This window comes from Ranitomeya variabilis, chromosome 2 (assembly GCF_051348905.1).
Source record: "Ranitomeya variabilis isolate aRanVar5 chromosome 2, aRanVar5.hap1, whole genome shotgun sequence".
Taxonomy (NCBI): Eukaryota; Metazoa; Chordata; class Amphibia; order Anura; family Dendrobatidae; genus Ranitomeya; species Ranitomeya variabilis.
This window is the reverse complement of record NC_135233.1, coordinates 1,004,576,714-1,004,601,130: the sequence shown is the minus strand read 5'-3', so window position 1 is coordinate 1,004,601,130 and position 24,417 is coordinate 1,004,576,714. Positions and strand designations below refer to the sequence as shown.

The window sequence follows — 24,417 nt, the reverse complement described above, 5'->3', positions numbered from 1 at the left end:
TCATCCTGTATTTTTTCATGAACTCATGAACTTTTTTGATCAGAATAGTCACTATTTTTCAGTCATAAAAATATTTTTACACTAAATAATTTGATCAAATTGCCCTTTTTTTCCAAAAATGGTTTTACGGTTGCACATATGTCTTGCATTGGTGACCTGCGTTTATGCTTCTGTGCTGTTAGCAGAGCTGAACTTTGGGATCTTGAAAAATGCAGCAAAAAACGCAGTAAAACCTGGCTTTTTGTAAGCAGCTTCTTTACTGCCAGTAGAGCAGGTTTAGCCTGCAGAAAAAAAACACAACGTGTGAACATATCTGCATTCTCCTGAGATTTAGGCTAACGCAATACGAAAATGAGGCAAAGAACCCAAATTTCTCTACAAAAGAATGGTTAAAGAAGAATAAAGTTAATGTTTTGGAATGACAGAGTCAAAATCGTAACTGTCCTATGGACATATTGTGACCTTTCATCCAATGTCCATGTAGAACTGAACACATGATGTAATAGATGCTGCAGAACAGAATAAAACTTTTTCATTATTCTTAAATTTCGCGCCTCTGATGTGGAGATTAGGGATGGGCGAACCCGAACTCTAAAGTTTGGGACCATACCGAACACGCACGGTCCTGAACACGGGTTTCCAATAAAAACGCCAGCTCATGGAGCGCAACAAATAAGCCATCACAAATAAGCCATCATTCAGCCTCAGATCCCCAAAAATGGAACCTCTATGGGTCTTAGAAAATGGCGACAAATGCCACGGCGACATACAAATGTCAGAATTTTTTTTCACAACTTACATAAAAAAATAAACTATACATGTTTGGCGTCTGCGTACTCATACTGATCTGGGGAATCGTATTGCCAGATCAGTTTTACCATATAGTGAACATGGTAAATAAAACCCCCCAAAAACATGTGTGCAGTTGCACTTGTTTTGCAATTTCACTGTACTTGGAATTTTTTTCCCCTTTTTCTAGTATAATATGTAGTAAAATAAATGATGCCATTCAAACGTACAGCAAGTACCCAAAAACAAGCCCTTATATTCCTATATTGATGGAAAAAAAATGTAGGAATGTAGGACTCAGGGGCCCACTGGAGGATCCCCCTGTTCCCCATGGTCCAGTCCGGGTCATCGGGCACGTACATGAATACTCGGAAATTCCCAGTTGTTAGTAGAACATACCATATCTGGAGCTTAGTTCATTTGTCATTATCACTATAGATTCAGAGTGAGCGTACCTCTGTGAGATGGAAGCGCATGTGATGACACATTATATCGTATTTAGGCCGGGTTTTCGTTATGTAGCCTTCCACAAAGTAAGCCTTGAAATAGTAGGGATAAAAGAGCTGGGTTTGGTAATTAGCTGGTAGAGCAAACGTTAAGTTGTGTGATTCCCCAAACCGAAAGAGAATGTTCATGATGGTGCTACTGGCTGTTTTATGGGTTTTCAGGAAAAATATGTGTGTGTGAGGCTGGCAAGATCGCTCCTCTTTTCTTTCCATGTTTGATAGTCTCTTTTCACCCTTTGGCACTTGTTCCGGTGACTGCACCACAAGCTTCTGTATAACACTGACATTCTTCTCATTAACAGGACCAGTGTCTAGATATGCCGAGGATGGCAAAATAGCGTTCTCAGGGTACCTGTAATAAATAAAGCATATTTAGTAATTTTATATAAAGGTTCAGAAACAGAAATTTGTGGACAGTGCCCAGTTTTGAGGCCTAAAATAACTTAAAAAAAAAAAAAAAAAAAATATACATACGCTCACCGGCCACTTTATTAGGTACACCATGCTAGTAACGGGTTGGACCCCTTTTGCCTTCAGAACTGCCTCAATTCTTCGTGGCATAGATTCAACAAGGTGCTGGAAGCATTCCTCAGAGATTTTGGTCCATATTGACATGATGGCATCACACAGTTGCCGCAGATTTGTCGGCTGCACATCCCAAAGATGCTCCATACAAGGCAGGATGGATCCATGCTTTCATGTTGTTTACGCCAAATTCTGACCCTACCATCCGAATGTCGCAGCAGAAATCGAGACTCATCAGACCAAGCAACGTTTTTCCAATCTTCTACTGTCCAATTTCGATGAGCTTGTACAAATTGTAGCCTCAGTTTCCTGTTCTTAGCTGAAAGGAGTGGTACCCGGTGTGGTCTTCTGCTGCTGTAGCCCATCTGCCTCAAAGTTCGACGCACTGTGCGTTCAGAGATGCTCTTAGGCCTACCTTGGTTGTAACGGGTGGCGATTTGAGTCACTGTTGCCTTTCTATCAGCTCGAACCAGTCTGCCCATTCTCCTCTGACCTCTGGCATCAACAAGGCATTTCCGCCCACAGAACTGCCGCTCACTGGATTTTTTTTCTTTTTCGGGCCATTCTCTGTAAACCCTAGAGATGGTTGTGCGTGAAAATCCCTGTAGATCAGCAGTTTCTGAAATACTCAGACCAGCCCTTCTGGCACCAACAACCATGCCACGTTCAAAGGCACTCAAATCACCTTTCTTCTCCATACTGATGCTCGGTTTGAACTGCAGGAGATTGTCTTGACCATGTCTACATGCCTAAATGCACTGAGTTGCCGCCATGTGATTGGCTGATTAGAAATTAAGTGTTAACAAGAAGTTGGACAGGTGTACCTAATAAAGTGGCCAGTGAGTGTATATATAGAGCTGTTCCGTAATTAAAGTGTCTGGAGAAACTGCAAGAAAAAAGTAGGAATGCATGGCCCTGCTCAAATCAATGGGCAGACAAGCCATGGCTTCCAGATGGAAGGCAACATTTTTTTAGCAACTCTCTTTATTTTAGCTGAATTTTTTTTTAATTATATCCATAAAGTGAAACCTCTCTGAGTACAGGTAATGTAGTATTAATGGGATGCAGTTGAGTTCTTTCATGGTCAGTTTTAGGGTATGTGCACACGTTGCAGATTTGTCTGCAGAATTTGCACAAAATCTGCATCTCTTGATCTATTATTTAACAAAAAAAAAGAATTATGTCATTTCTTTTACAACTTCTTCATTTACATACTCCATTGAATAATTATGTTTACACACACAGAAAGATAGATAGATATATCTATAATTAGATAGATATTCAATAGATACAGTACAGACCAAAAGTTTGGACACACCTCATTTAAAGATTTTTCTGTATTTTCATGACTATGAAAATTGTACATTCACACTGAAGACATCAAAACTATGAATTAACACATGTGGAATTATATACTTAACAAAAAAGTGTGAAACAACTGAAATTATGTCTTATATTCTAGGTTCTTTAAAGTAGCCACCTTTTGCTTTGATGACTTCTTTGCACACTCTTGGCATTCTCTTGATGAGCTTCAAGAGGTAGTCACCGGGAATGGTTTTCACTTCACAGGTGTGCCCTGTCAGGTTTAATAAGTGGGATTTCTTGCCTTATAAATGGGGTTGGGACCATCAGTTATGTTGAGCAGAAGTCTGGTGGATACACAGCTGATAGTCCTACTGAATAGACTGTTAGAATTTGTATTATGGCAAGAAAAAAGCAGCTAAGTAAAGAAAAACGAGTGGCCATCATAACTTTAAGAAATGAAGGTCAGTCAGTCCGAAAAATTGGGCAAACTTTGAAAGTGTCTCCAAGTGCAGTGGCAAAAACCTGTTATGACCCCAATGGCGAGGGTCTCAGAGGAACGTGGAAGTCTGCAGAATACAAAAATCCAGCTCATAGGGCAGTGGTAACTGGGTTGACCATATATCTACTCCTAACGCCAACACTAGAAGTAGCCGGGGATCATTCCTACGTTGATTCTAGATGACACGCTCCAGCCGGAGAATCTAGCTACCCCTAGTAGAGGAAAACAAAAGACCTTTCTTGCCTCCAGAGAAGGGGACCCCAAAGCTGGATAGAAGCCCCCCACAAATAATAACGGTGAGGTAAGAGGAAATGACAAACACAGAAATGAACCAGGTGTAGCACAGAGAGGCCCGCTTACTGATAGCAGAATAAAGAAAGGTAACTTATATGGTCAACAAAAACCCTATCAAAATCCACACTGGAAATTCAAGAACCCCCGAACCGTCTAACGGTCCGGGGGGAGAACACCAGCCCCTAGAGCTTCCAGCAAAGGTCAGGATATAGATTTGGAACAAGCTGGACAAAAATACAAAACCAAAACAAATAGCAAAAAGCAAAAGGCAGACTTAGCTGATATAACTGGAACCAGGATCAGTAGACAAGAGCACAGCAGACTAGCTCTGATAACTACGTTGCCAGGCATTGAACTGAAGGTCCAGGGAGCTTATATAGCAACACCCCTAACTAACGACCCAGGTGCGGATAAAAGGAATGACAGAAAAACCAGAGTCAAAAAACTAGTAACCACTAGAGGGAGCAAAAAGCAAATTCACAACAGTACCCCCCCCTTAGTGAGGGGTCACCGAACCCTCACCACGACCACCAGGGCGATCAGGATGAGCGGCATGAAAGGCACGAACTAAATCGGCCGCATGAACATCAGAGGCGACCACCCAGGAATTATCCTCCTGACCATAGCCCTTCCACTTGACCAGGTACTGAAGCCTCCGCCTGGAGAGGCGAGAATCCAAGATCTTCTCCACCACGTACTCCAACTCGCCCTCAACCAACACCGGAGCAGGAGGCTCAGCAGAAGGAACTACAGGCACAATGTACCGCCGCAACAAGGACCTATGAAATACATTGTGAATAGCAAACGACACAGGAAGATCCAGACGAAAAGATACAGGATTAAGGATTTCCAATATCTTGTAAGGCCCAATAAAACGAGGTTTAAATTTGGGAGAGGAGACCTTCATAGGAACAAAGCGGGAAGAAAGCCACACCAAATCCCCAACGCGTAGTCGGGGACCCACACCGCGGCGGCGGTTGGCAAAGCGCTGAGCCTTCTCCTGTGACAACTTCAAGTTGTCCACCACATGATTCCAGATCCGCTGCAACCTATCCACCACAGAATCCACCCCAGGACAGTCAGAAGGCTCCACATGACCCGAAGAAAAGCGAGGATGGAAACCAGAGTTGCAGGAAAAAGGCGAAACCAAGGTGGCGGAACTAGCCCGATTATTAAGGGCAAACTCAGCCAACGGCAAGAATGTCACCCAATCGTCCTGATCAGCAGAGACAAAACACCTCAAATAAGCCTCCAAAGTCTGATTGGTTCGCTCCGTCTGTCCATTAGTCTGAGGATGGAAAGCAGACGAAAACGACAAATCAATGCCCATCCTACTACAAAAGGATCGCCAGAACCTGGAAACGAACTGGGATCCTCTGTCTGACACAATATTCTCAGGGATGCCGTGCAAACGAACTACGTTCTGGAAAAACACAGGAACCAGATCGGAAGAGGAAGGCAGCTTAGGCAAAGGAACCAAATGGACCATCTTGGAGAAGCGATCACATATCACCCAGATAACGGACATGCCCTGAGATAGCGGAAGATCAGAAATGAAATCCATGGAGATATGTGTCCAAGGTCTCTTCGGGACAGGCAAGGGCAAGAGCAAACCGCTGGCACGAGAACAGCAAGGCTTAGCTCGAGCACAAGTCCCACAGGACTGCACAAATGACCGCACATCCCTTGACAAGGAAGGCCACCAAAAGGACCTGGCCACCAGATCTCTGGTGCCAAAAATTCCCGGGTGACCTGCCAACACCGAGGAATGAACCTCGGAAATGACTCTGCTGGTCCACTTATCCGGGACAAACAGTCTGTCAGGTGGACAAGACTCAGGCCTATCAGCCTGAAATCTCTGCAACACACGTCGCAGATCCGGAGAAATAGCTGACAAGATAACTCCATCTTTAAGAATACCAACAGGATCAGCGACTCCAGGAGCATCAGGCACAAAGCTCCTAGAAAGAGCATCGGCCTTCACATTCTTTGAACCTGGTAAATACGAGACAACAAAATCAAAGCGGGAGAAAAACAATGACCAGCGGGCCTGTCTCGGATTAAGGCGTTTAGCAGACTCGAGATACATCAGATTTTTGTGATCAGTCAAGACCACCACACGATGCTTAGCACCCTCGAGCCAATGACGCCACTCCTCAAATGCCCATTTCATGGCCAACAACTCCCGATTGCCCACATCATAATTTCGCTCGGCAGGCGAAAACTTCCTAGAGAAAAAGGCACAAGGTTTCATAACAGAGCAACCAGGGCCTCTCTGCGACAAAACGGCCCCTGCCCCAATCTCCGAAGCATCCACCTCAACCTGAAAGGGAAGTGAGACGTCAGGCTGGCACAAAACAGGCGCCGAAGTAAACCGGCGTTTCAACTCCTGGAAAGCCTCCACGGCAGCAGGAGCCCAGTTAGCTACATCGGAGCCCTTCTTGGTCATATCCGTCAAAGGTTTCACAATGCTAGAAAAATTAGCGATAAAACGACGGTAGAAGTTAGCGAAGCCCAAGAACTTCTGAAGACTCTTAACTGACGAGGGCTGAGTCCAATCAAGAATAGCTCGGACCTTGACTGGGTCCATCTCCACAGCAGAAGGGGAAAAAATGAACCCCAAAAAGGGAACCTTCTGTACACCAAAGAGACACTTTGAGCCCTTGACAAACAAAGAATTTTCACGCAAAATTTCAAAGACCAACCTGACCTGCTCCACATGCGAATCCCAATCATCAGAAAAAACCAAAATATCATCCAGATAAACAATCAAAAATTTATCCAGATACTTCCGGAAAATGTCATGCATAAAGGACTGAAAAACTGAAGGCGCATTGGAGAGCCCAAAAGGCATCACCAAGTACTCAAAATGACCTTCGGGCGTATTGAATGCGGTTTTCCATTCATCACCTTGCTTAATGCGCACAAGGTTGTACGCACCACGAAGGTCTATCTTGGTGAACCACTTGGCACCCTTAATCCGGGCAAACAAGTCAGACAACAGCGGTAAAGGATACTGAAATTTGACAGTGATCTTATTTAAAAGCCGATAATCAATACAAGGTCTCAAAGATCCGTCCTTTTTTGCCACAAAAAAGAATCCCGCACCAAGAGGGGAAGAAGACGGACGAATATGTCCTTTTTCCAGAGACTCCTTGATATATGAACGCATAGCGGTATGTTCAGGTACCGACAGATTAAACAGTCTTCCCATAGGAAATTTACTGCCTGGGATCAAATCTATAGCACAGTCACAGTCCCTATGAGGAGGCAGTGCACTGGACTCAGACTCACTGAAGACATCCTGATAATCAGACAAATACTCCGGAACTTCCGAAGGCGTAGAAGAAGCAATAGACACAGGCAGGGAATCCTCATGAATACCACGACAGCCCCAACTTGAGACTGACATAGCCTTCCAGTCCAGGACTGGATTATGGGTCTGTAACCATGGCAGCCCTAAAACGACCAAATCATGCATTTTATGTAAAACCAGGAAACGTATCACCTCGCGGTGTTCAGGAGTCATGCACATGGTAACCTGAGTCCAATACTGCGGTTTATTTGCTGCCAATGGTGTAGCATCAATACCCCTAAGAGGAATAGGATTTTCTAATGGTTCAAGAGTAAAACCACAGCGCTTAGCAAATGAGAGATCCATGAGACTCAGGGCAGCACCTGAATCTACAAACGCCATGACAGGATAAGATGACAGTGAGCAAATCAAAGTTACAGACAGAATAAATTTAGGCTGCAAATTACCAACGGTGACAGGACTAACAACCTTAGCTATACGTTTAGAGCATGCTGAGATAACATGTGTAGAATCACCACAGTAGTAGCACAAGCCATTCCGGCGTCTATGAATTTTCCGCTCATTTCTAGTCAGGATTCTATCACATTGCATTAAATCAGGTGTCTGTTCAGACAACACCATGAGGGAATTTGCGGTTTTTCTATCACATTGCACCGAATTAGGTGTCTGTTCAGACAACACCATGAGGGAATTTGCGGTTTTGCGCTCCCGCAACCGCCGGTCAATTTGAATAGCCAGTGCCATAGTATCATTCAGACCTGTGGGAATGGGAAAACCCACTATAACATTCTTAATGGCTTCAGAAAGGCCATTTCTAAAATTAGCGGCCAGTGCACACTCGTTCCAATGTGTCAGCACGGACCATTTCCGAAATTTTTGGCAATACACTTCAGCCTCGTCCTGCCCCTGAGACATAGACAGCAAGGCCTTTTCTGCCTGAATCTCAAGATTGGGTTCCTCATAAAGTAAACCGAGCGCCAGAAAAAACGCATCAAGATCAGCCAATGCCGGATCTCCTGGCGCCAGCGAAAAAGCCCAATCCTGAGGGTCGCCCCGTAAGAACGAAATAACAATTTTTACTTGCTGAGCAGAATCTCCTGATGAACAGGGTCTCAGGGACAAAAACAATTTACAATTATTCACGAAATTCCTAAACTTAAACCTGTCTCCGGAAAACAGTTCAGGAATCGGTATTTTAGGTTCTGACCTAGGATTTCTGATAACATAGTCTTGTATGCCCTGCACACGAGTAGCCAGCTGGTCCACACTTGTAATCAAGGTCTGGACATTCATGTCTGCAGCAAGCATAGCCACTCTGAGGTAAAGGGGAAGGAGAAAAAAAAAAACTCAGAATCTTCTTTCTTATAATCCCTCTTCTGCAATGCATTAAACATTTAATACTGGCCTGGCAAACTGTTATGACCCCAATGGCGAGGGTCTCAGAGGAACGTGGAAGTCTGCAGAATACAAAAATCCAGCTCATAGGGCAGTGGTAACTGGGTTGACCATATATCTACTCCTAACGCCAACACTAGAAGTAGCCGGGGATCATTCCTACGTTGATTCTAGATGACACGCTCCAGCCGGAGAATCTAGCTACCCCTAGTAGAGGAAAACAAAAGACCTTTCTTGCCTCCAGAGAAGGGGACCCCAAAGCTGGATAGAAGCCCCCCCACAAATAATAACGGTGAGGTAAGAGGAAATGACAAACACAGAAATGAACCAGGTGTAGCACAGAGAGGCCCGCTTACTGATAGCAGAATAAAGAAAGGTAACTTATATGGTCAACAAAAACCCTATCAAAATCCACACTGGAAATTCAAGAACCCCCGAACCGTCTAACGGTCCGGGGGGAGAACACCAGCCCCTAGAGCTTCCAGCAAAGGTCAGGATATAGATTTGGAACAAGCTGGACAAAAATACAAAACCAAAACAAATAGCAAAAAGCAAAAGGCAGACTTAGCTGATATAACTGGAACCAGGATCAGTAGACAAGAGCACAGCAGACTAGCTCTGATAACTACGTTGCCAGGCATTGAACTGAAGGTCCAGGGAGCTTATATAGCAACACCCCTAACTAACGACCCAGGTGCGGATAAAAGGAATGACAGAAAAACCAGAGTCAAAAAACTAGTAACCACTAGAGGGAGCAAAAAGCAAATTCACAACAAAAACCATCAAGTGCTACAAAGCTCACATGAGGACCGCCCCAGGAAAGGAAGACCAAGAGTCACCTCTGCTTCTGAGGATAAGCTTATCCTAGTCACCAGCCTCAGAAATCGCAGGTTAACAGCAGCTCAGATTAGAGACCAGGTCAATGCCACACAGAGTTCAAGCAGCAGACACATCTCTACAACAACTGTTAAGAGGAGACTTTGTGCAGCAGGCCTTCACGGTAAAATAGCTGCTAGGAAACCACTGCTAAGGACAGGCAACAAGCAGAAGAGACTTGTTTGGGCTAAAGAACACAAGGAATGGACATTAGACCAGTGGAAATCTGTGCTTTGGTGTGATGAGTCCAAATTTGAGATCTTTGGTTCCAACCACTGTGTCTTTGTGCAATGCAGAAAAGGTGAACGGATGGACTCTACATGCCTGGTTCCCACCGTGAAGCATGGAGTAGGAGGTGTGATGGTGTGGGGGTGCTTTGCTGGTGACACTGTTGGGAATGTATTCAAAATTGAAGGCATACTGAACCAGCATGGTTACCACAGCATCTTGCAGCGGTTTGCTATTCCATCCGGTTTGCGTTTAGTTGGACCATCATTTATTTTTCAACAGGACAATGACCCAAAACACACCTCCAGGCTGTGTAAGGGCTATCTGACCAAGAAGGAGAGTGATGGGGTGCTACGCCAGATGACCTGGCCTCCAGTCACCAGACCTGAATCCAATCGAGATGGTCTGGGGTGAGCTGGACCGCAGAGTGAAGGCAAAAGGGACAACAAATGCTAAGCATCTCTGGGAACTCCTTCAAGATTGTTGGAAGACCATTCCCGGTGACTACCTCTTGAAGCTCATCAAGAGAATGCCAAGAGTGTTCAAAGCAGTCATCAAAGCAAAAGGTGGCTACTTTGAAGAACCGAGAATATAAGACATATTTTCAATTGTTTCACACTTTTTTGTTAAGAATATAATTCCACATGTGTTAATTCATAGTTTTGATGCCTTCAGTGTGAATTTACAATTTTCATAGTCATGAAAATACAGAAAAATCTTTAAATGAGAAGGTGTGTCCAAACTTTTGGTCTGTACTGTATGTCTAAAGATAGACAATACCAAGACCGATGATTAGTACTAAACATAATAAAATGTACTAAAGAGTTAAATAAAGACACACACACCCACCCACCAACAAAATCTGCATTAGGCCAGGGTCACACTTGCGACAAACTCGCACGAGTCTCACACCTCAGTACCCAACACTCCGCCAATAGATCTATCTATCTATCTATAGATCTATCTACCTATAGCTATATCTATCTATCGATATACTGTATAAACGCGAGTATAAGCCGACCCGAGTATAAGCCGAGACCCCTAATTTTGCCACAAAAATCTGGGAAAACTTATTGACTCGAGTATAAGCCTAGGGTGGGAAATGCAGCAGCTACTGGTAAACTTCAAAAATAAAAATAGATACCAATAAAAGTAAAATTGATTGAGACATCAGTAGGTTAAATGTTTTTGAATATCCATATTGAATCAAGAGCCCCATATAATGCTCCATACAGTTCATGATGGGCCCCATAAGATGCTCCATATAAAAATATGCCCCATATAATGCTGCACAAAGGTTAATAATGGCCCCATAAGATGCTCCATAGAATAATATGCCCCTTATAATGCTCCATAAAAGTTGATGGCCCCATAAGATGCTCCATAGAATATTATGCCCCGTATGCTGCTCCATAAAGGTTGATGGCCCCATAGGATGCTCCATAGCATAATATGCCCATATGCTGCTGCTGCGATTAAAAAAAAAATTACATACTCACCTCTCATTGCTGGGCGCCAAGTGCGAGGGACCTGAGCAGGCAGGGACACCGACGTGCTATGAGGGCTAGGTCAGGAGTCATCGCTGGCTCAGTCTCCCAGCACTTGCGATATTCACCTGTCCCTGTTCCACCGCCATGCACCGCTGTGTCTTCCGGGTCTCTGCAGTGACTGTTCAGGCAGAGGGCACGCACTGAACATGTCATCGCAACCTCTGACCTGAATGTCACAGCCAGAGGACGCGGAAGACACAGCGAGGAGGTGGAATGGGGACAGGTGAATATCGCATGGCTTACCCTCCCCCATCCTACTCACCCCATCCTGGCGTGGTCTCTCTGCAAGTTCCTGCTTCTCTGCGCCAGCAGCTTGTTCCTGTGTTGAGCGGTCACATGGTACTGCTCATTAAAGTAATGAATATGTGCGCCACACCTGTGGGAGTGGAGTTGTGTCCATATTCATTACTTTAATGAGTGGTACCATGTGACCGCTGAACACCGGTAGAGCTGCAGGCACCATCTGAGAGGCAGGGAGGTGCAGAGACCGCGCCGGGAGGGTGAGTATGATGTAACAGCCACCACTCCTGCCGCTTCCCCTCCGACCCCTGGGACAATGACTCGAGTATAAGCCGAGAGGGGCACTTTCAGCCTAAATAAAGTGGCTGAAAATCTCAGCTTATACTCGAGTATATACGGTATCTATCTATCTATAGATCTATCTATAGATAGATGGATAGATATATCTATAGATAAATGGATAGATATATCTATAGATAGATAATACCAAGACCGAGATTTAGTAATAAACATAATAAAATGTACTAAAGAGTTAAATAAAGACACACACACACACACAAAATCTGCGTTAGGCTAGGGTTACACGTGCAAGAAACTCGCACAAGTCTCGCACCTCAGTACCCGACACTGCCACTGGCATTGGGACCGGAGCATTCAGCTACATAGAAATACATGCAGCTGCACACTCTGGTCCCGAATGCCGGCGGCAGTGCTGGGTATTGAGGTGTGAGACTCATGCGAGTTTCTGGCAAGTGTGACCCTTTAATTTAAAAAAAAATTGAAAAAAAAAATGGTGTGGGCTCCTGCTCAATTTTCTGCGCCAGAAAGGGAAAGACGATGGCAGGGGGCCGATGTTTATAGCCTGGGAAGGGGTTAATACCCATGTATCTTCCCAGGCTATGAATCTCAGCCCGCAGCTGTATGTTTAGCCTTTACTGGCTATTAAAAATAGGGGGACCCCCCAAAAAATGATTTGGGGTCCCCCTATAATTATTAGCTAGAAAAGCTATGCAGACAGCTGCGGGCTGATATTCATAGCCCAGAGAGGGGCCATGGATATTGGTCCCCCGGCTACAAACACCAGCTCCCAGATCCTCATCTGTAAGATGTGCCAATTCAGGCACTTAGCCTTTTTTTTTACACTTGAACACAGTAGTCGGATGATGAGACTACTACTGTCCCATCATCCGATTACCTGTCACTGTAGCAGGCATAGCCTGAAGGAACTAGTAGTCCCATCGGATGATGTCTGACGCACACACACACATAGCCCCGCACACACACATGTACAGCCCCGCACAGCCTCGCACACCCTTGCACATACACACAGCTTCGCACACATACAGCCTCACACACCAAACACACACACACACACACAGCCCGGCACACACACACATACATACAGTCCCGCGCACACACAAACACCCGCACACAGCCCCACACATCTTCTCCGCCCACACACACAGTATCCGCCCACACTCCACGCACACACTCTTCCCCCTCCCAATCTGCAGCGTTTCTTGCAGGCACATCAGCAGCAAAACCGCAGATCTTTTTTAAACCTGCGGTTTTGCTGCGGATTGGCCTGACACAATGGAAGTCAATGGGTGCAGAAATGCCGCAGATCCGCAAAAAGAATGGACATGCTGCGGAAAATAAAACGCTGCGTTCCGCGAGTTTTTTTCCGCAGCAAGTGCACACCAAATGTCAATTTCACATAGACTAACATTGCTTGTGCACTACACTGCGGATTTGATGCCATTCTGCGCGTCCAGAAACGTTGCTGATCCGCATCAAAATCTGCAAATTGTGCACATAGCCTTAGTGTAACGGTACCGTCTCACAGTGGCACTTTAGTCGCTACGACAGCACGATCCGTGACGTTCCAGCGATATACATACGATCTCGCTGTGTCTGACACGCTACTGCGATCAGGGACCCCGCTGAGAATCGTACGTCATAGCAGATCGTTTGAAACTTTATTTCGTCGCTGGATCACCCGCTGTCATCGCTGGATCGGTGTGTGTGACACCGATCCAGCGATGTGTTCGTTGTAACCAGGGCAAACATTGGGTTATTAAGTGCAGGGCCGCGCTTAGTAACCCGATGTTTACCCTGGTTACCATTGTAAATGTAAAAAAAACCAGTACATACTCACATTCTGATGTCTGTCACGTCCCTCGCCGTCAGCTTCCCGCACTGACTGTGAGCGCCGGCCGTAAAGTAAAAGCAGAGCACAGCGGTGACGTCACCGCTGTGCTGTGCTTTACGGTCCTGCACTTAGTAACCCGATGTTTACCCTGGTTACCCGGGGACTTCGGCATCGTTGGTCGCTGGAGAGCTGTCTGTGTGACAGCTCCCCAGCGACCACACAACGACTTACCAACGATCACGGCCAGGTCGTATCGCTGGTCGTGATCGTTGGTAAATCGTTTATGTGCTGTCACGTTCATACCCCTGAAGACATTAATTGCATTATGTGTATTGTGTAGTGTGAATAATGTCTTGCTTCTTTTATATGTATTGTGTAAGGTGCATTGTATTGTATATGTGTGAAGTGATGTCTGATAGGTACAGGCACCTCCTGGTTCCTATATTTTTCTGTTTAATGGTGATATTCCTCTCTTTTTATATCACGTTAAGACTTTAAATAAAGGTTATATTTAAGTACAGCATTTTACACGGTGAATGAAAATGGAATAATTAAAAACGTTAGCTTGGCACGCAAAAAATAAGCCCTCACCCAACCTGAGATGATGAAAAATGGAAACGCTATGGGTCTCGGAAAATGACAAAATTTATTTTTTTTAACAAACTTTGTTTTTTTTTTCCACCATTTAAATATTAAACAACCTATACATGTTTGGTATCTACAAACTCGTAATGACCTGGAGAATCATAATAGCAGGTCAGTTTTAGCATTTGATGAACATGGTAAAAAAAAATCCAAAAACCGGTTGTGGAGTTGCATTTGTTTTGCAATTTCACCACACTTGGAATTTTTTTCTCATTTTGAGTACATGCTATGGTAAAACCAATGGTGTTGTTCAAAAGTACAACTCGTCTCACAAAAAACAAGCTCTTACATGGCCATATTGACAGAAAAATAAAAAAGTTATGGCTCTGGGAAGAAGGGGAGCGAAAAACAGATACACAAAAAACGAAAAAGGGCTGCGGCGTGATGGGGTTAATACCCTGTCTTGACTTATTCTTGTTGATTTTTATACCTGAAGGCGGCTTCCAAATCAAATTGAGATAAAGTGAGAAAATATACCTTGCAATAAATTCACACTGATAAAATGTTATCAGAATATGTTTGAATGAACAATGCAATTATTAGGACCACGCAGCAAAAATAGAAAATCTGATGAGCATGAGGTAGTAAAACATATAGGTAGAAAAACCTTCATGAAAGATGTTCAGAAATAATGGTTCTCTTTTATGTGACGGCATTCTTTGTTTTATTTTTTTTACAAATAATTTTCAAAAATTAACCATAGCGATATTTAGCACCCATAGAGATGCACCACGAAAGTGAAAGGGGTTATCTGGTGAAAACGAGTTGGATAAGTGATAACTGACTGATCGATTTTGGTCTGAACTCTGAGACCTTCACCAATCGGCAGAACTGGGAACGTTTATCCCAGTTAGATTAGAGCGGCACTGTACATGATCTACCGCAGCTCCAATAATTTCCTATGGTGCTACCGAGCGCTGTGCTTTTTTTTACGAACACCAAATAGAGGATGAATGGAGCAGTGCTTTGGCATCCGACCTGCCAGTCCATTTTGTAATGGGGATACAAGTTTGCCAATGGGGATACAAAAATCCTGTTCTGCAATTGGTGCAGGTCCCAACGGTCAGACGCCACATCAATTACCGGTAATAGGTAATAGGTGATCATTTGTTTTCAGCAGACAACCCTTGTAACTTTGTGTTGCTTAATAACACTAGATAATACTACCAATAATAAATAATACAGCAATATGGATGTGAAAGATCAATTATAATAGTCTAATATAGATAAAACAATGCATAGAAGTAGATTTTTGCAACAAAAATCATTAAATTCTCTAATCTAAATTCAATTTTCTCAAACTACTCACCTTGTCAGATTCTGGAATAAAATCACAATGGAGATAATTCCAGAGACGATAAACACAATATACAATTGCCTCAGATGTTTGATTTTCCTTTTCCTGTAGGTAAGATAAAAAGTTAATTCAAATCCAAGGAAGGTAGATGACCTGATATGGGGTGGGTAGGTTATATGGTGACTGTTGGGAGCTGGATTATCTAGTGTCTACTGGGGTATGTTTGTAACGCGGGGCCGTAGCCGTGGATGAGGTACTCCTCTTCCATGCTCCGCCATGCTGCATGAAGACGGGAGTCCTGAATGGATGTTCGTGGTGGTATTACTAATGTGGACACCTTCAGGTTCAGCTCTGCCCCAATTTGTGCAGCGCTGAAACCATTTATACCCACGATGAGGAAACCAGACAAGTTTGTAAAAATAAAGCCCTTTTTACTGACAATAAAACTTATGTACAGAGGGTAGTAGGAAATAAGCTTGCTGTTTTCTTCTGCATACTACAGAGGCACATTCTTATCGATTTTGGACGGTGTCACCTTACTTGTGGTGAACATTGCAGATGATCAACAGGACAAATTAGGTAACTGCATCTTCCTGGTACAGGGCCACATGGGTCAATGTGTTTCGTTGTGGCCACTGCACTCATGTGAAACAGTGTAAGGGAGCTCTCACTAGCTATCACGTTATTGACGTACCCCAGCCTGGCTGACTCTGGCTTCCTTGATGACTGGTCTCCAGGTCTGCTAACACCACTGCTTCCTTTAGGTTTTCTAGTACCTAATTGCCCCCAGCTTGCCTGCTATGAGAAACTGCCACCACTGAAGATCTCTTGCTGAAACTTGCTCCCTTTTCTTGTCTCTTCTCACACACACACACACACACACACACACCCAAAGATGGTAGTCGTCTTTTGAGCGTGTCCTCTATTCTCTCTTGCTCATTAATGACTCGATCACCGCAAGAACTAACACACAGGTCCCTATTACTTCCCCTCAACTGTAGGCCGGCCCTATAGTTAACCCTGACCCCCTAACAGGAACTGCCACCTCTAGAAGAATAACACATACAATAGAGTAGATTTTCATATATTTAAAACAGGGGTCTTCAGAGGGGTGTTACGCCATCTTCTCCAACCTTTACAGGTTGATTAATTCTGTTATGTTTGTGGGGGATTATTGGTAGATCTTAACATCAAAAGGTTATTCCAGCTTTGCTGACTTCTGTATCTACAGGTGACAGTGATGTCACAACTACAAATACCTGCCGGGACACACTCTACAGTTATAGTGCAATTATTATAATCACCAGAATAATACAGGAGCAGACAAGCAGAATTTCATTGAGCCATTCGCAAATCAGTTTTAAAAACGGATGTGTCTCCGGTTTGTGAGACTCTGAGCTTGTCCTATTCTCATCTGTTCTGATGATCAGACTCGGCCATTAAAGTCTATGAATATCCATGAGAAATGGATGACAGATTGAAGACAGACTTTGTACTTCAGTGTTACATTTGGGTTCCTTTTGTTTTTAACTGATACATTAAAAGGCAGTGAATGTAAAATATAATATATATATTATATATTACATTATTTATACTGTATAATATAAAATATAAGTCTACCTGCTTCAGTGAAAAAAAGATGAAGACAAAAAAATGGAAGCAACTATGATGACACCTCAGATCCATTTCTCTCAGATGGTAACAATCACATGGATTTGTGAATCTAAACTCAGGCCGAGTGTATAAAAAAATAATCCAACTTTGCGCAAGTCCAAAATGGAAGATGGATGAGAAGATTGTTGGCTCTCTTGCTTATTGGTCTACATACATCTCAATTAATCCTATGGATCCTCACTCAAAGAGGAACACTACTGCTAGTCTAGTGAAAAGTGTCAACGGTATCACAAAAATGAGCAATTGTTGATAACATAATATAGTTTCGCCGTAGTCCTAAAAGGGAACCTGAATTGTTATAAAGGCAAACTGATCTGCCAGCAGCAATTTATGTAAAGGAGGTCAGCAAATAGCAGATTAATAAAAAGTTTTGTGCAAAAAGATTCAGTAACATTTATAAAGTATTGATTGAAATCTCCGTTGATTTTTGACTTGTGAGTCCAGCGGGCGGTCTTATCAGTAATTATTAGCTATCAATGAATACATGCTCACATAGTGATGGTTGTCAATCATTGAGTGACAACGCTCATAGACTTCTTAGCCAAGAAGCAGCAGAGATTTCAAGAAACTATTAATAAGTTAGGACACGTTCACATGGCAATATTGTGGATAGAAGTTAAAGCTAGGAGTTGAACAGAGTAATTTATAATGGAAAGGCTTAGTTCACACAGGTGTGTTCTCGGTCTGAGTGCCGTCAGTAAAAAATATTCAAGTCTTTCCATGGGGCGTGGAGTGCAGTGAATATTCATTTCTCTTTAGTACAGGCACAGGAGTTAGGAAACAGCCACCGGCTCCTGCCTCCTGTGACCCGCTCCTCCACCCCTGCCGCGCCCCCACCTCATCCAGAGCAGGTACATCAGGACTATAAGACGCACCTCCCATTTTCCTAGACATTTTTGTAGGAAAAACCTGCGTCTTATAGTCCAAAAAATACGGTAGGACTAAGTGGTGGAAAATGATGTTCAACAGAGAACAGATTGTCTCTGTCTGCATTATTATAGTCACTGGCCCTGTTAGTGCATACGATGTTTTCCAGGGCTTTAAATGTAGGTCCTGAAAGTGCCCCTGATGTGGGGATCACAGTAATTGCAAAAAGGCTCACCAAAAATACGGAAAGGAGGATTTCAGTGAAAGGTGTGCCGCAAAAGCTTGCAAGATATTTCATCCTTCTCATTGCGTAATAGAAATGTGGTTTTACAAGTGAGGTTAGATTATAAAGCATGCCAACACTATAGATGTGACATATAATTTTTGCTAGTAGAACAGGTAAAAAAATGTGACCCTAAAGCTATGATTTGGAAAGAAACCTCTAGAGCATGAAAGCAATTCCCAATGACAACCAAAGTGAAAGACATTTGAAATAATACTTGTTTAAAAAAGTCTCCATGAGTCCAAGCATTATTGTTGTATCATATCATAGCGGTCTATCAATTGTCACTGTCAAAGTTTCCCTGTAGTCACATGGAGCATTCTGAGGCTCTACCATGACAGGGCAAGATCAGGGTCTGTAGGGCCCTCTCCCAATGTTGTTGACTAAGGCCGGCGTCACACTCGGCGTAAGACAATACGGTCCGTTTTTTACGTCCGTACTACGGCCGTAATACGGAGAAATGTTCCCAAAATAGTGATCCGTAGTCAGGGTGTGTCAGCGTATTTTGCGCATGGCATCCTCGGTATGTAATCCGTATGGCATCCGTACTGCGAGATTTTCGCGCAGGCTTGCAAAACCGACATCTAATGGATTTATGTGCTCAAATGTTCGGGAAAACATATATACAGTGTATATATATATATATATATATATATATATATATATATATGTCATTGAGACACATATATATATATTCTGTATTTAGATTTCATTCAGCGCGATATCTGTGAACAGCCGGTAATTCAATTACCGGCTTTTCATTTCTCCTGCACAAACCCGACAGGATATGAGACATGGTTTTCATACAGTAAACCATCTCATATCCCCTTTTTTTTTGCATATTCCACACTACTAATGTTAGTAGTGTGTATGTGCAAAATTTCAGCGCTGTAGCTGCTGAAATAAAGGGTTAAATGGCGGAAAAAATTGGCGTGGGCTCCCGCGCAATTTTCTCCGCCAGAATGGTAAAGCCAGTGACTGAGGGCAGATATTAATAGCCAGGAGAGGGTCCATGGTTATTGGCCCCCCCGTGGCTAAAAACATCTGCCCCCAGCCACCCCAGAAAAGGCACATCTGGAAGATGCACCTATTCTGGCACTTGGCCACTCTCTTCCCACTCCCTGTAGCTGTGGGATATGGGGTAATGAAGGGTTAATGCCACCTTGCTATTGGAAGGTGACATTAAGCCAGATTAATAATGGAGAGGCGTCAATTATGACACCTATCCATTATTAATCCAATTGTTGGAAAGGGTTAAAAAACACACACACACATGATTTAAAAGTATTTTAATAAAATAAACACAGCGGTTGTTGTAATAATTTATTGTTCTCTCAATCCATCAGGAACACCCTCGCTTGGAAAAATAATAAACGCACAAGATACATACCTTCTGGTGAACCGTCTCATCCCACGAAGTAATCCATCTGAAGGGGTTAACTAATATTACAGGCAGGAGCCCTGCTAAATGCAGCTGTGTGCTCCGTGCCTGTAATCCCCGGGTGCTGAAAGGAAAGCAGTGATCTGTACTTACATTGAGTCGCGGTGATGCGCCCCTGCTGGATGTTCTCATGAACTGCAGCCTGGGAATTTTTTCCCACGCTCCAGGTCATATGAGGACATCCACCAGGGGGCGCATCACCGCGACTGAAGGAAATGTAGGTCAATGACCTACATTTCATTCATTCGCCGGGGATTACAGGCACGGAGCACCGCTGCATTTAGCAGGGCTCCTGCCTGTAATATTAGTTAACCCCTTCAGATGGATTACCTCGTGGGACGAGACGGTTCACCAGAAGGTATGTATCTTGTGCGTTTATTATTTTTCCAAGCGAGGGTGTTCCTGATGGATTGAGAGAACAATAAATTATTACAACAACCGCTGTGTTTATTTCATTAAAATACTTTTAAATCATGTGTGTGTTTTTTAACCCTTTCAAACAATTGGATTAATAATGGATAGGTGACATAATTGACGCTTCTCCATTATTAATCTGGCTTAATGTCACCTTACAATAGCAAGGTGGCATTAACCCTTCATTACCCCATATCCCACCGCTACAGGGAGTGGGAAGAGAGTGGCCAAGTGCCAGAATAGGCGCATCTTCCAGATGTGCCTTTTCTGGGGTGGCTGGGGGCAGATGTTTTTAGCCACGGGGGGGCCAATAACCGTGGACCCTCTCCTGGCTATTAATATCTGCCCTCAGTCACTGGCTTTACCATTCTGGCGGAGAAAATTGCGCGGGAGCCCACGCCAAATTTTTCCGCCATTTAACCCTTTATTTCAGCAGCTACAGCGCTGAAATTTTGCACATACACACTACTAACATTAGTAGTGTGGAATATGCAAAAAAAAAGGGGATATGAGATGGTTTACTGTATGTAAACCATGTCTCATATCCTGTCGGGTTTGTGCAGGAGAAATGAAAAGCCGGCAATTGAATTACCGACTTTTCACTAACACCGCTGCGTATTTCTCGCAAGTCACACTGCAGGTCCGTGTGGAATCCGTATTTTTCTCGCCCCCATAGACTTTCATTAGCGATTTTTTTGCGCAATACGCTGACAAACGCAGCATGCTGCGATTTTGTACGGCCTTAGAAAGCCGTATAATACTGAACCGTAATATACGGCTAATAGGAGCAGCCCCATTGAGAATAATTGTGCCGTATGTAATGCGAGTTTTACGGACGTAGTTTCTGCGCTCTTACGTCCGTAAAACTCGCTAGTGTGAGGCCGGCCTAAAGGGGAGGAAGAAGAACTCTGGAAAACTGGGCAGAAGGTGAACATTGGAAGTGACACAGCTAAAGTACGTAACTATCCTGGTCATCACAGCAATTTTCTCACTCTCAACTCTTGCACTTTAAAGAGGATCTGTCAGTAGGATCAACCCTTCTAAGCTGTCTACATGGGTCATAGGAAGCTGAATAAAATTATACCTTAATATCTGTGATCCAGACAAATCTGTATTTTTCTTATATGTTAATATAATTAAATGTAATTCCAAAACGTGTGTCGGGGTGTGTGCCGTGTTAGGAACAGGCGGACCTTAAAGGTACAGGCCCTCTCTTCTTTCTTCATTGATCCTATATTGTTATCTTTTGCACTTCATGCACAATACGTGCTGCATTATATTTTCCCTGTTTTGATTATTCATTACCATACATATTTTTTCTTACACTTTGTGCACCGTATGTGGTGCATTATATCTATTTAACTCTTTTTACCTATGCACTTTAATTACCTCACTATTATGTATATTTACCTTCTAATAACCATGTTAGGTGTTTTGTACTAACTTTGATATATATTACTTCCTCCCCCTTTTTTATTTCTATATTTTTTCATTTTTTCTTTTTGCTTTTTTCTTTTTCGCTTTTTCATACTTCACAGTCACAAGCACATATGTAGCCTTCAGGCACAATTTTCATTTTTATTTATTATTTATTATTTATTTTTTATATGTATGTTTTTTATTGATTTATTTTTCTAAATAAATTTAAAATTAAATGAAGAGGGGCTCTGTGTATATGATCATAAATTTATTTGACATTGTGTCGCTTGTGTGATCACAATTGATTGGATATATATGTTTTTTTTTCCATATTCTCCCTTTTTTTGGTCTGCTGCTTATAATTCTATCTACTATATAATTGTCTAAGGGGTACTTCCGTCTTCTGTCTGTCCTTCTGTCTGTCTTTCTTTCTTTCTGTCACGGATATTCATTGGTCGCGGCCTCTGTCTGTCATGCAATCCAAGTCGCTGATTGGTCGTGACAAAACACCCACGACCATTGCCATGACCAATCAGCGACACGCACAATCCGGAAGAAAATGGCCGCTCCTTACTCCCCGCACTCAGTGCCCGGCGCCCGCATACTCCCCTCCGGTCACCGCTCACACAGGGTTAATGCCGGCGGTAACGGACCGCGTTATGCCGCGGGTAACACACTCCATAACCGCTGCTATTAACCCTGTGTGTCCCCAATTTTTTACTATTGATGCTGCCTATGCAGCATCAATAGTAAAAAAAAATGTAAGGTTAAAAATAATAAAAAAACAAAAACCCTGCTATACTCACCCTCCGTAGTCCGCCGAGCCGCTCGCGCCGGCCGCCATCTTCCGTTCCCGGCGATGCATTGCGAAATTACCCAGAAGACTTAGACAATGTGGCGGACCGCCGGCAGCAAAAAACGTTACATGTAACGTTTTTTGGTGCCGACGGTCCGCCATTTCCGCCCCCACCTCCCCGCACCTCACAATGGGGCAGCGGATGCGTGGAAAAACCGCATCCGCTGCCCCCGTTGTGCGGCGCTTGCACAGTATGCGTCGGTACGTCGGGCCGACGCAGCGCGACGGCCCCGTACCGACGCTAGTGTGAAAGTAGCCTTACTCAAAACTATACCTATAAAGAGAAAAATCAGACAAATTGAACATTTTGCAGTGGTCTCTTAATTTTTGCCAAAGCTGTATATCCGTCATTCTGATATATATGTCCCTTATCCTGGGCCGCATCCTGGTATAGATATCCGCTATGCTGGTATATATGTTCCGTATCTTGCCTGGACCCCAGTCTGTTATATATATCCCCCATCCTGGTATATGTTCCCCGTTCTGACGCTGTTCATTAATGCATAGAAAAAAATAAACAATTATACTCGCCTCTCATCCGCTCCTCAGCTGTGCCGCGTCCTCTTCAGAAGCTGATGTCAGAGTGCAAGAAACGGGAGCGCATGAAGTCACTGCCATGCGCCCCCAGTCACGTGCACGCCCATGTCATATTCTGGCTTCTGATTGGCACACATGGACCCGACAGATCTCTGCGCAGCAATACAATCAAATCATGCATTTTATTACTATATGAATTGCATTAAAATGAATCTGTCACCAGGTTTTTGCTACCTAATCTGCGAGCTGTATAATGTACAGACAGAACCTGGATCCAGCGATGTGTCACTTACTGGGCTTCTTTCTGTAGTTTTTATAAAATCACTGTTTTGTCAGCAGGAGATTATCACTAGAGGACTAGTAAACGTGCTGCCAGGCAGTCATCCATAATTATAAGCTTTGAATAACCCCAACCCACCACTGATTGGCAGCTTTCTGCCTATGCACAGTGTACATAGAAAGCTGCCAATCAGTGGTGTGGGCGGAGTTACACAGAGCTCGGCATTTAGAGAACTTCTGGATCTGCACCAGAGAAAACAGGGATTTTATCAAAATGACAAAAAGAAGCCCATTAAGTGACACATCCCTGGAATCAGGGTCTCTGCCCCTACATCATCCTGCTCACAGATGGGGTAGCCAAAACATTGGGAAAGATTCAGTTTGACACATTTCCGGTCTCATCAATGCTTTTAATGCATTCTTTTAAAAAAAAGTCAGATCAAAAGAAACACTGCACCAAAGGACACAGCAGAGATAATTTGTTTGGGTCGTTTCCTCTTCCCACATTAGCATCTTTTCCTTGACAGTAATATTATTATTTGTCAGACAGGCTTTCTGATAATAAAAATATATGGTAAAATATTGAGGTCTGGTGGAGTCCACCAAAGCGGTGACCCTGGAGCTGCAGGAGTTCTAAACAGGGAGTAATGATTTTTTTAATCAACTTCACTTCACTCAGACAATTGCTTTTTTTAAAATCTTGAACAGCCCCTCTATGGAATAATACAGTGGAGCGCTCCCCTTTACCACTAACTAATGACTGTTATGTATCTGCACGTATACTTGGAGGTCAGCAGTCACTATTGAGGGGGCAGAAGCATCACTCCCATAATGGCCGCAGAAGACATATAATTATTAATTACGTATTCTTTGTTACTTGCTATTAGCCAAATGCCACAATGTTTTTTCTGCTATTTTTTTTTTCTGTAATTACAGAAGTCCAGTCCCTATACGATACTGCTCTTACAGAGGACACCATAGTCAGATAACAGGTCATCTAGAATATCCCTATGTTATTTTACACCAGACC

At 43.4% G+C, this 24,417-nt stretch overlaps 1 protein-coding gene across 1 annotated transcript in view; it reads right to left on the bottom strand.

Annotated features, from left to right (window-relative positions):
* Positions 1-24,417, bottom strand: part of LOC143808495 (galactose-3-O-sulfotransferase 2-like) — a 64,134-nt gene that overhangs the window by 8,121 nt on the left and 31,596 nt on the right. Inside the window, exons 2-3 of the mRNA XM_077291222.1 lie at positions 15,630-15,722; positions 1,245-1,647 (exon numbers count right to left, since the gene is read on the bottom strand). Coding sequence (XP_077147337.1) covers positions 1,245-1,647; positions 15,630-15,722 — 496 coding nt within the window. The remainder of the gene's footprint in view (positions 1-1,244; positions 1,648-15,629; positions 15,723-24,417) is intronic.